The sequence below is a fragment of the Mesoplodon mirus genome (genome assembly GCF_964341445.2).
Source record: "Mesoplodon mirus genome assembly, chromosome: 4".
In the NCBI taxonomy this organism is placed as follows: domain Eukaryota; kingdom Metazoa; phylum Chordata; class Mammalia; order Artiodactyla; family Ziphiidae; genus Mesoplodon; species Mesoplodon mirus.
Genome location: NC_138979.1, coordinates 56,134,285 through 56,147,313, shown reverse-complemented (window position 1 = coordinate 56,147,313; position 13,029 = coordinate 56,134,285). Strand labels below are relative to the sequence as shown.

General features: G+C 40.9%; 1 protein-coding gene across 3 annotated transcripts in view; it reads left to right on the top strand.

The window, feature by feature from the left end:
* Window positions 1-6,963, top strand: part of MEGF11 (multiple EGF like domains 11) — a 236,521-nt gene extending 229,558 nt beyond the window's left edge. For 2 of the 3 annotated variants that reach the window (XM_082617509.1, XM_082617508.1), the window contains 2 exons: window positions 5,820-6,026; window positions 6,670-6,963. In XM_082617509.1, coding sequence (XP_082473635.1) covers window positions 5,820-6,026; window positions 6,670-6,830 — 368 coding nt within the window. In that variant the 3' untranslated portion in view covers window positions 6,831-6,963. Of the gene's footprint in view, window positions 1-5,819; window positions 6,082-6,669 lie in introns of those variants that run through there. The other variant, XM_082617507.1, reaches the window with a different exon arrangement.
* Window positions 6,964-13,029: the final 6,066 nt, after the last annotated feature.

Sequence of the window (13,029 nt, the reverse complement as noted above, 5' to 3'; positions counted from 1 at the left end):
CTTACAGCAGCGATCCCAGTGGATATCCTAAACCTAGCTGTGTACCAGAATCACCTGGAAAGCTTGTTAAAAATACATATGTTCACCCCCCCCAACTCCCCAAGATTCTGATGCCATAGATCTAGAGTGGGACCTTTTGTGACAAATGCCTCAGGGTATCCTTATGTAGCATATCACCTAACACTTACAAACCTCTAAGTCTAGACTGACTCAGATTTCCCAGATTACCCTTCTGGTCTTTCAGACTTAGCCTTAGGTACACCTGAGACACCACTTTCCTAACCAAGGAGAGCTAGTCGTCTTCAACCCTTGGTGGGGTGGTTATTAGAAGTGGGGTGAGGAAAAAAAAAAGAAGTGGGGTGAGCTAGGGGTGGGTGGTGGTGAGAATTGTGTTCTGAACAACACAGCAGGAAGGACAAGTCTCCACCAGCACGTATTAGGATGTGCACAGCCCAAGAGAACTATCTGAGGACAGAAGGTCACCCACAGGTCACTATGCCCTTGGGATCATCATTCTGGCAATTTTTTGTTAGTTTCGACTTAAACCACCCAAATGAAAGGAAGCGCCATTACAGTAGATGAAGCTGAACAACAGAAAACAAAACTATACTGTTTTATCACTGTGACATGGGACCTCAGTTTCTTTCTCGAGGAATGGGGATTGGACAGAAACATCTCTAAGGACCTTTACAGCTCTGAGACTATGCATGACTCAAGCATGAATGAATTCAGACAGGCCCAGACACCTCAATAAATGAGCACACAACTTCCCTATGCACTTCATTGTCCTGTGCACTGTGATTATAGTAGTTACTCGCAGCCATAAATGTAAAACAAAGTTAAGGACTCAGCCATGGCGTCATTCATTCCTGTTTTGTGGGATCATACATCTGAGTGTCTGAGTGCAGGGGAGACTTGGAAGCCAGCAGCCAGGTTTCATTTCACCACTCTGGCTATAATTATCCTTTAAATTGGAGAGAAAAGATGGCTATGTAGGCAAATGTACCAACAGGTGTTAGGGACCAATACACCAGAACAAGAGGAAAATGGAACATCACAGTTAAGAGCTTTACAGAAACACTTATCAAAGACATGGAATAAACCCCACTAACTGGCTGAACTCCCCAGATAAACATTTAATAAACTAGTTTGTACCAGGAATGGAATTATTTCCTAAAACTACTGGCCCAAACCAAATTATAACCAATAAGAGTTAAGATTAAGAGTCTTAGTATTCTCTGAACTCAGTGGGAAAGAGCCCTGGCCTGGGAGTTAAAAGATTTGGGTTCTAAGGGGAATTACCTGGTGGTCCAGTGGTTAGGACTTGACGCTTTTACTGCTGGGGCCCGGGTTCAATTCCTGGTCTGAGAACTAAGATCCTGCAAGCTGCACAGTGAAGCCAAACAAAAATTAAAAAAAAAAAAAAAAATTTTGGGTTCTAGTCCTGGTTCTTGCTGTGTGGCACTGATTAGATCACAGTGTTGTTTTCTGAGTCTTGGTTTCTTAGAAGGACAGGGTTGGGGCTCCCCTGGTGGCACAGTAATTAAGAATCCGCCTGCCAATGCCAGGGGCAAGGGTTCGATCCCTGGTCCAGGAAGATCCCACATGCCTCAGAGCAACTAAGCCTGTGTGCTACAACTACTGAGCCTGCGCTCTAGAGCCCGTGCTCTGCAACAAGAGAAGCCACCGCAATGAGAAGCCCGCACACCACAACGAAGAGTAGCCTCCACTCACCACAACTAGAGAAAAGCCCGCGCGCAGCAAAGACCCCACACAGCCATAAATAAATAAAATAAATTTATTAAAAAAAAGGACAGGGTTGTGCAAGCACTATCTCTAAAGCCCTTTCCAGCTCTAAGCATCTAATCCAGTCAATGCTCCCTCTTTCCCCTGTTACTTACTAAAGACCTCCACTCACTGTCATCCTGGAGGTTGCACGAGATCACTCATACCACTGTGCTAACCCCATTTTACCTCTAAACACCTTTCCATCTCTCCTTCCCCTGCTCCCCTCTCAGCAAAATTATTCTGCAACAAATTGCCTCATGTCAACACTTATCTGTCAGGCATTTCAAAGTGCTATAGAAGAAATCCTCCCCACTACTCTCCATCACCTTAATGATCCTGAAATCCTGGATCCCACTGTTGCTGCCCCTTTCCCCACCTGTATGTTCCTTGCTAATCCAACCTCCAAGTCTCTCCTTGCAATAAACTTGGCTTCCAAGGTAGTCAGTCAGGAGCCCACTCACATCCTGAAAACTTTTTTCAGCCAGTGTGGGAGAAAAGGCATCATGGCCTTCTAATAGTAGTGGCTGAGAAGACAAGAGATGGACGTTCAGTGCCTAGGTTTTCCCCAACAGTGAAATATTGGCCTTAAGTAGATGATAGTGTGAACCTGAAGGATGGGGTAAGTTCAAATCCTACTCACAAGACGGCCTTGGAAAATCATTTCCCCTCTCTCAATTTGTGCTTCCTTTATAAAATGAAGATGCTTCAATTAGTTCATTTCAGAGGCCCCTTCTGCCTCTGATAGTATGTGGCTGTATGTGATTTGGGGAAGATAGGAACTATATGAGAACAAATGCCAGGACATTATAGAGCTAAATCTTCAGCCTTGATGCTAATTACAGGCCTTAGAGGAATGACTCCCCAGAGCTTGGGGAGCCTTGGTTGATGCTTCTCCTTTCTTTGCAACATGCCCAAAGTGCAAAGACTGGTATAGAGGTGGGGCTATAAAAAGATGAGGAAGTGTCTTAGAGCAGCTGGTTATTCTTCCCCTTACCCTGCCCTCCCTCAGAGCAGGCAGGTGGATGACTCAGCTGGAGAAAAGAGTAGGTTCCTGAAGTATAGTTTTCCAGCTGGCCCTGCCCTTCCCCTCCCTCCTCAGAAACAGAAGCCAATTTATTCCATAATTCAACACCCTCCTACCACCACCTCCAAACACACACACGCACACACACACTCTTCTCCATCCCCTTTGGCTTTACCTCTGGCCCCTTTATGGATGATACATCTTCTCCCTGAGACTCACCCCATTCCCACAAACACCAACTTCTCTTTTATCCATTTAGGTGCATCCCCTGCTACAGAGCAAACAATTTTTCCAAACTTGAAAGCAGCCGACTTTTCTGGTGGAAATAAGAGGGCCACTACTGGTTGGCTGAGGCTCTGTTAGGCATTGAGCTAGAGCTTCAAGCCTCTCCCACTGCCATAATAATCAGTCATGGGATGTCCACAAAAAGAGCTTGGCCTTTCTCAGCAGAACTTGGCCCCATAGATAAAAGGCTTTCCTTGTTGAGGGTAAGGTGAAGCTGTTGCAGATAGTTTGCATTTTGGATACAGGACAGGCGTACAGGGTAACAAAATATGAGGGGAAAACACCTTGATTTGGTATCAGAGCAGGTAGGGGTTGTCCTAACTTAACTACTTACTAACATTAGGCAAACTTTATGAGCTTTAGTTTCCTCACTTCTAAAGTAGTAGTACTAGTCCTTCCTGCCTGGCCCCCTGCACAGATGTAACAAGTGTCAGTGATCTAACTGGAGTCAGTGAAGACCAGCTACATGGGCTATAAAGCGAGCTAACAGTGGTCCTCAAATTTTAGAAAATATGCAACTGAGTCAGCTGCCAATCAAAGTAAAACTGATGTGCCTGCGTGGGGGGGAGGGGGGAGGTGTTAGGGATAGCCCTTCTCTAAGCAGTACTAGCAAGTCCTCAGCTTCCACAGGAGCGGCTGGGTCATACTGCCTTACTCCTTGGCTGGTAAATTCAGAGAACCCAAAATGGGACCAACGGGCCAGCTGGGGTTCCTAGACTTAACCCCACTCCCTTGTACTAAGAAACAAAGTATTCACTAGAGGCAATTTCATGTGACTCGGGCAGGTCATGGCCCAGGACCCAGAGCCACCTTTCCCCTATGAGAGCCTCACCAGTAGCTGGGCCAATCCAGCCTCCCTTTTAGTCTCTGCTGGGACTGCTCGTTGTTTAGCAAGAATGTTTTCTCCTCCTCTCTAGGGTTCTAGGGTAGAGAGAGGCCACAATCTAAGACAGGACCCAAGACCCACGTCTCTCTCTGCTTGGGGGCTAAGCTGGGATACAAAGTGCTCTGAGCCTGGTTCTGGAGCTTGCTCTAATACCGATGAGCAGGGTAACCCTGGGGAAGTCACTTGACTATACAAATCTCAGTTTCCTCATAAGCAATAAAGGGGGAGGGGAAATAATAATTACTGCTCTGCCTACACTTGAAGGAACTAATGGGTGAATGTAGTTTTGTACAAGATTGAGGAAATGTTACCTGCTAAAACAAACATAAATAACCCTACACTAACAAAAAAGTAAATCCCCTCCCAACCAGTTACCTGCTGTGGGAGAAAAGACTCCTGTGGTGGCGCACATCTCAACTACTTCAGTCACGTGGAGCGCTCTGCTCTCACCGGACCAAGGCACCTCCAATAACCCCTTGAATTACATACACTACCACTTTCACTTTTTTACATTTTCATTAATTTCACAAGTTGGAGGCAGAAAGCATAGATAAATAGCAGCCCCAAATGTAAATTGTGGTGGTTCTAGTGAAAGATCATCTGAGAATTTTACCATCTGCTAGCACTTATAGAAATTTAGAGCTGAGAAACAGAGAAATTTCACCATCTGCCACCACTTACAGAAATTTAGACTTCTTAGATCACTCTTGACTACGAAGCCCCTGCAACTCAGTGCTTATTTCTAGATTCCCCTGGCTGGCAGAGCCTCACAGAAGGATGAGGGCAGAGTTGCCAGATTAGAGAGTCTCCTGCTTTTTCTGGGCAAGTTCTGCCTCATTTGAAACAATCCACAGGAGGCAGTAATCTTCCCCCAAAAGGGAAAATGGCATGGAGGCTGAAGGAAGGGCTCCCGTTTCACTGTGACTCCCAGTCACAAAGAAAACCTTCTTCCTCCAGTGAGCTACAGTTACCTTGCTTCATATTTGGCAACCAGTTTGCAACTTTTGAACCCTAATACACCCTGAAGTCTTGGGGATGATGCACCTGAGAGACTACAGGAGAAGCAGCATGAGTTCTCCTAGTATCAGAGAAAGATACTGCTAAAATAGATTTCAGTTAGCATTCCTGAGAACTGGAGTAATTGACCCCAGAAGATATACTGCAGGCTTACTAGAAAACAGGAACTTTCCAAAGCCTAGCTTGAGACCCAGGTGCTTTTTAAACCTCTATTACACTTCAGTCTGCCCCACCTCTGATCACGAGCTTCTCAAGAGCAGGGATACTACCTGTTTGCTGCCTAAAGGTTGCCAAATTGCTGGCCCTTGTGCCAAATCACACGCCTACTTCTTCTGAACCTAAGCTTAGTCATCAAAAAGAATTCAGAAAAATGATATCACAGAAAATACACAGGCCAAGGAGTCCCAAGGCATAGATTCAAGTACTGGCACTGCCATTCATGAGCCATATGACCTCAGACAAGTCACTTCATCTCCCTGGGCCATCATCTTATAAAATGCAGTCAACTATCCTTGCAAGATTTTGTAAAAGTTAAATAACAGATGTGAAAGCATATTATGAGTATCTTGAATTAATCCCTTTCTGGTGCTATACCTGACTACTAAAACAACAATGTTCTTATCCCTCCAAAAACATAATTCTTTAGAACTCTGCTTACCTAGAAAAGCACTCCTCAACATATTTAGTAAGTGAATCTTGGATTATCAAAGGTGTTTACAACTTCGCGATCCTGAAAGCACATAAACTGTACTCTGCTTTTGGTATTTAAATTAAGTCTTATGTCCTTGCTTGTCCTAAGAAATCTCTCTTGCCTTGCAGATTACATGAAAGAATCCGTATGCAGTTCTAGCACTTGTTCCTTGAATAGCAGTGAAAACCCTTATGCCACAATTAAGGACCTACCCATCCTCACCTGCACGCTTCCAGAAAGCAGTTATGTAGAAATGAAGTCGCCTGTGCACACGGGGTCTCCGTACACAGATGTGCCATCCTTGTCGACATCTAATAAAAATATATATGAAGTTGGTAGGTGTCTCAAATAAGTAACTTAGTGAAATCAGGGCACTAGTACAGCATCTTAAGTGAAAACAGCCCTCTCCAGTCCCCCTGTCTTGAAAATACACCCTTCTTTTGTTGCTTTTTAAGGAATCCAAGGTGAACTGTCTTTCCCAGGACTGCCCTCCTCTCTCATACAAGAAATCAAATTCTTGTGCCAACTCTGCTTTTAAAAAAAAAAACACTAAGGCTATGTGTGAAGCAGATATATTGGGGGTGGGGAGTTGATACACACAAACACATACACTTCAACTGACTGTTGACACAAATTCCTGTTTAAAAAAGAAAACAATCAGAACAGACATTTTCAAGTTTCAAAATCACCTTGTTCTACTTTTTCCCAGTTTAACCCATGTCCCTGGGCTCACTGATACAACCCCTGACCCCTACCTCTAGGATATTCTAAGTCCCTCGGTTTTGACCAGAGCTTGGGATTCTGATAGCAACTCACTTAGCTTTTCAATCTCTTGAACAAGCCTCAGTCCTAACCTTCATACATTTATCATAAACCCCTGGCTTCTCCCCCGACCAAGTTAAATAGAATTCTCTTCCCCCCAACAAGGCAACCAAAGCTAATCTGTTCTCTGAACTCATTTTTCACTATATTCCTTAGAGCCCACAGTCAGTGTGGTCCAAGAAGGCCGTGGTTGTAACTCCAGCTATATCCAGAATCCATACGACCTACCTAGGAACAGCCATATTCCTGGTCATTATAACCTCCTCCCAGTAAGACAGAGCCCTGCCAATGCGCCGTCCCAGGACAAGCAGTCTTGAGGGTTAAGCCGCTCTCTTGCAATGTGCTCTGCTGAATATTCTCTGACTCTCTGAAAGAAGACAATCCCTTGACTTGAAATAATGGTACAGACTGACTCCAGCTGCTGTCAGTTATAACGTTCACCTGGAACTAAAGAAGAGCTTCCAAGTGGGACTGGGTAATTGTTCAAAAGGTCCGTTCTCAAAAGCAAATTCTACCACCCACCCACCCCCAACCCCAAATGCCACGGATTATCTGATCTTTTAAAACATTTAAGATAAAGCTACTCATCAACATCAGCTAAATATATACATATTAATATTTATATATTAAATTATCTGAAACATGATGCTTAGAAAGCATGTAGAATAGGTTTTACCAACTTTCCTAGGAGTAAAGGGGACTGGGGAGGAGAGGGGATTACTTTAAAGCACCTGAAATGTATATGTGCATTTGGTTCCTGTTACCATCACTTATCTGTTTTATTACCTAAGATAATTAATACATAGACACAAACTGTGCTAATATCAATCCTAAAGTACCTGTACATATATGTCAGGTCAATCAAGTTATAACTGCCAAGATTACAGAGTTTAGTATACAGTCTAGTGCTGACAACTTCAATTTTTTAAACTAAGACTTTAATGAATACACATGAACTTTCCCTCTCCTGCCCCTGGTGGTAGTAGGAGGAAACAAAGTTTCCAAAGTGCAACAGCCTCTTTCAGTCAAACAAGGATTTCTAGGCCAGCTTTACAAAATCTTGCCACTTCAAAGTTCAAGAACATTGCAAGCCAGTCCTGGCCTTGTCACATCTCCTGAGTCCATCCAACACAGTTATTCCATGCGAAACGGAACTCTGAGATGATGCCTTTAAGCAAGCAGCATAGAATGGTAAGAATTTAACATCCCTAAAAATGGTTATTCGGCCTCCCGAATTTATTTGGTTGGCATTCCTTGACTCAGAAGAGTCCATGCTGTCAAGCATATCTTCATAAATCTTGAGCTTGATGTAGTATGGAACCTAAAAGTGTAGAGGAAATTAGACAAAAGTGGATATAGGAAGTTTAAGTTGTTTTAAGTACATTATGCTTTTTGATGGAACTAAATGAAATGATCAAAGAAGAATGGACTGTAATCAATTGCTATAACATGATGTAAAAACTTAACATATAAGTATATGAAGTACTTCTACCCTCTAAGCACCACCTACTGACATGGCCAAAAATGTATTACAATGAGCTAATGCTCAAGATCCCAGTGTTCAGGTGTTATCTATACTTCCACTCTAATGAATATAAGTAAACTGGGGCTCGGATGGGTCAAAAAGGAGCCTCTCCCAAGCCCTAAAGAGGACCTCCTCACAAGAATTAAAGACCAAAAGGGCAAAGCAGGGAAACTAATGACCACCCTATACCAACTCCATTCTCTGATTAACAGTCCAGGCAGTAAAAAATACTTCCAAAAAGGTATACAGAAGAGGAGCTAAGTGACTGTAAATGACTGCAAAGCTGGAACAGCTGCTACAGGAAATGTGGGAGTTCTGAAGCCCTTGATACACATTGGAAGTCTGCCATGGAACCCATTAGTTTGGGCAATAACCAGCAAAAGCAAGAAAATAAATAAATGAGTAAATCCTCCCTCCCCCACCTCACTCAAGGCTTAAGCAAATTTTATCTTTAGGGGAAAATATAATACTTACATGAATGCTGCATGTATGCATGGGAGCAAGTGATCAGCAATAGCAAATTTACTTTCAAAAAAAGCCTTATTAAAATATAAATACTAGAAAATTACTTTGTAGGCCCAAGTAAATATTTCTCATACATATGTAGGAAGAAATATAGATAAGAGACTTACCTCAGTATTTCAGGGCAGCAAGTGCTCAAATATCTTTCTCTTTCTCAAGTAAGATCAAGAAGCATGGTGAAGTCAGATCAGCAAGGAGAAACTTCGTCTCAATCCCAGGTTTTATTTTCTTCCCTTAGCCTGCTTGTACAATAACTGCTGCCTGGCAAACTGCAAACAAGCACTCAAGTTTCGTTTCACCTCTTTTTTGCCAAGTCTTCTGGCAAAATTCAGCAAGAGGTGGCATGGTGGAATTGCTAAAGCACTGGGTTGAGATTTGAGTGTTACTTGCCCTCTCTGGGTTCCTTTTTTCCCCATGTATTGAAAAAAAGGTAGAAGCAGAGAAAGGTAAGGGAGCTCTGACAACCCTTCAGCTCTAGCATTCTATGATTTTTAAAGAAATGTAATACAACTCAAATCAGGCAATACAGTGAAGAAGGGAAAGGCAGAGGGTGTGATTAATCTATTGTGACAACAGCTGCCTTCACATATCTAAGAGTTACTGGTAAAAGACATTCCAATCTAACAGAGCACCTACTAGGAACTTCTGTCTAGCACTGTCACAGATAGGTTCATGGTCAACCTAAACATGTGCACTGTGCATTTTATTGGCAACATGGAAAAATCTGTTCAATTATTTTACAGAAATTAAGTTTTTACTCAAAGTGATGTGCATACAATTCAAATGAATAAGAAAAACACAATTACTGTACAATAGCATAAGTGCAACTATGAAATGGCAATACTTTTTTAAACACCCCAGATTTGTAATATATTTGTTCACTGTGCAGAGGGATCGTACCTTGTACAAAATAAAATGAATTTCTCAAACTAATTTAACAAGAATGCCCACTGTTGTGTTGCAAACTGAAAATGTGTCTATAATCTACACCTTAGGTTTAAACGTAGAACTAACCTACATTTTGTGTGGTCACTCTAGACAGCCAGAAAAGTGAAAATCATCCCAATAGATGTTTGAAAATAAAGTGAAAAGGTTCTATCAAATTTATAACAAGAGAGTCTCTTCCTTTTAAGTAATGAATGGGAGCAACACATTCTTATTCATGTACAAAAATTATTGAAATATCTCATACACATCAGTATACTCAAATAGAGAATTTCTCTGCTTTCACAAAGATTTGGACTCAAAGACAACTATTACAACTTGTGCTCAGCTCCAGAGACACAAAGGTACTTCTATGGAAAGGAATAAAGGCAAGTGTAAGGGCCACCTAATTAGCATAAGTGCAATGAAGAGCTGTCCACCAGAAGTTATCACCCACTACAGTACTCTGGGTGCATCTGTTTTAGGACTTTTTAAAACATATCCTTGTGACCTAACTGGTAAAGAAGCAGCAGAATTAATTTTGTAATAAAATACAAACGCTAAAAAATAGCTTACTGAATGCACTCAATGGTATAAGTTTAAAATTTCTCCCTTATACTTTCAAAGTTTTGTATGTAATCCTCATACTTAAGTGCTCCTTCAGTTCACAAGGCTTACATGATACTCAAAAGTTATTTCCACTTAATAAAATGTCTAACCAAGAACTTTTGCTATTTAGAGACTAAGACTCATTCAGAAGAGATCTAACAGACAATCCTCAAAGGCCGGGAGGCTAGGGCTTTGACATCTGAGTGAAAGACAAAACATAATCAAGGGTTATAAGGCTAATAAAGGTATTTACTGAGAATAATAGTGCTTTAAGATTATGACTTACGAGGCTCAGAATACCACCCAATAGCATAAATGACAACCAAAGGCGGCAGGTTGTGCACTCAATCACTGCAAGTTGTGCACTCAATACAGGAGATGCAAGAATGATACCATTAGCCATTCATCCAGCCAGAGGGAAGACAGAAGAGGCCCAATTAATCTGTATGTGGCAACAGAAGATGGAAAATCTTTCTCAGAAGGGGTGGATGATGGATACATAAGGGATTCATTATACTATTATTTATACTGCGTATAATAATTATATATTATTTATGTAATAATTTTATGTAACAATTTTTAAAATGTTTAATCTAAACGGTAAAATTCTCAGACTATAGCCCCCCAAGCTAAACTAGAATGAACCCTAGGGTTAGCCCCTTCACTCTTTTAGATGGTCCTTCCTTATTGTTCTGACACAGGGTTGTAGGAAGGATAAATATTAGGAATGTAAGTATGAACAAAGCACTTTCCCTACCCTTGTAGATCTTACAATGTAGCAATTATAGAAGGGCAGGGATAAATAGAGGATCCTGGTGATTAGTTTATACATTTTCTTCCCTGACCTGCAGAGCTAGAAAGACTCTGAGCAGTGATCCAACCACAAACCCAGAGAAGGAGGAAGCTCTGGTCTGCAGCGCCGGTTGTCAGATTACCTCATTATTCCAGTTTCTGCCTCCCAGGCCATTGTCTAGCCCAGCAGATGGCCCTCCAGAGCCTTAGGAGTGAGTGCTAAAAGCCATACACTTATTCATTAGGATGCGGATAACAGGGTCTGAGATTTTGTGGTTTGGGGCCAAGGTTAAGTTCTACTGACTCAACCACAGGAAAGGAATCCTGTTGGCTATTAATTTTCACCATCACTGGTACTGATAACATAGTAGTTAACAGCCAATATACATGACATATGTGCCAGGACCTATCAATTCTATGCTTAATAATGTTAAATAATTCAATTCAAATGTTTACTAATAATTAATTACTATCCTAATAGACAAATAATGCCATTTATATCATGTGTGTGCACACATAAACCTAAACACTTGGATTTAATCATTGGTTCTATTGGTGGAATCAGTCCATGGACTGATCTACCTTACTAGATTCCACTTAGAGATGAAAAAAAAAAATTAAACACAAAATGTTTTTAAAGGTTCTCTCTCCCAAATATGAATATATTTCAAAGTATATATTAAAAGCCAGCAGAATTTTCTTTTAACAGTAAAAGCCAAAAAACAGCAGTTCTCAGCTCACAGTTGACATAGCAGCCCCTCAAGTGCTCCTCCCCCCTTAGTACATATGGTACTTTGATGCATATTGTTGAAATTGACAGTCATTTTGCAAATGTTCTGAAAGCTTTCATCTTATTTAATGGTGTTAACATGGAAATAAAGACAGCATTTTAATCAAGTTATTATAAGACCAAAAACATCTTGCAAAATATACACGATTTTTATCTATTAAATTTAAATTTTAGTTAGAATGTATAATAATTTGGCTCTAGTACCTGAAGAAAGTGTTCATTCATAGAATTACTGAATTAAGGCTGGGATAAACCCCAGAAATGATCTAATCCAGTCCCCTCATTAACTGGAAGAAAGTGAGGTTCAGAGATAAAATGACTAGAAGACCTGTGACTAGATTCCAAGTCTTTCTCACCCAGTCCAGTGCTCTATTAGAGCTGCCACTTTCAATCTTTTAACTCAGAATTTAGCATACTTTCTAATATATGCCTAGTATCAACTTCCTTTCAAATATTCTTTCTCTATCCTCCAATTCAGCTTTTAGGAAAATAGATACCATTATCTCTCAGTCTAATCCTAATGGTCTCCCTTACAGAAACTGTAATGATATTAGCATTCTGTATTACATTATTGTTACCATCAGCCTCCCACAGTTTCTTTAAAAGATTAGAATGACAACTCCAGTTTATTCGGTGTACTGTATAGATGAGTGGAAAAGGTGACCTGCCAAATCCCAGGAAGGGATGCAGCACCAGCACTGCTCCAACCAGGAGAACAAAAAGCAGCTCTTTAGCACTAGTTTGACTGTTATGCTAACCCACTAAATGTTGTGGTGAAAGAAGGTCCTTTCACTGTCTTTGTTCATTTTTTTTTCACACAGGGAATAGATATCCTTATGCACAGTCCTTATGCAAAATTCATATTTTGTTTTGAATTTTCTTCTCAGGCTTATGATGTTTGTGTGACATCAAATAACCAGCCTCCATTTTTCTCCTCTGTTTTAAAATAAAAATCTCCAGAAATTGAAACCTAACAGGTTGGAGTAAGTTCTTAATTATCTACCCAGCCTTTGAATTATTCTGCTTCTGGTTTTGGCCAAAATTGCCTAAATAGTAGAGCTTTTTTTTTTTCTTTTTTAAGGTAGATGGAAGAGATTATCACAATAGCTCAAACCACTGAGAGGGTTTGCATTTTGTAAATATAAGTCACTGACGACAAAAATTAAGATGTTTATTTCCCCAATGATGAAATAAATATGACTAGCTCTGATGGGCAATCCAAACTCAAGAAGTCTAACTTTCCTGCAGAACCCTCTGGCAGAAGTCACCAACTAGCACCCCTTCTTAGAATTACAATTTAGCATACTCAGTGCAATGGCTAAAGAAACTTACCCTTACAGAGTAACAACTACTA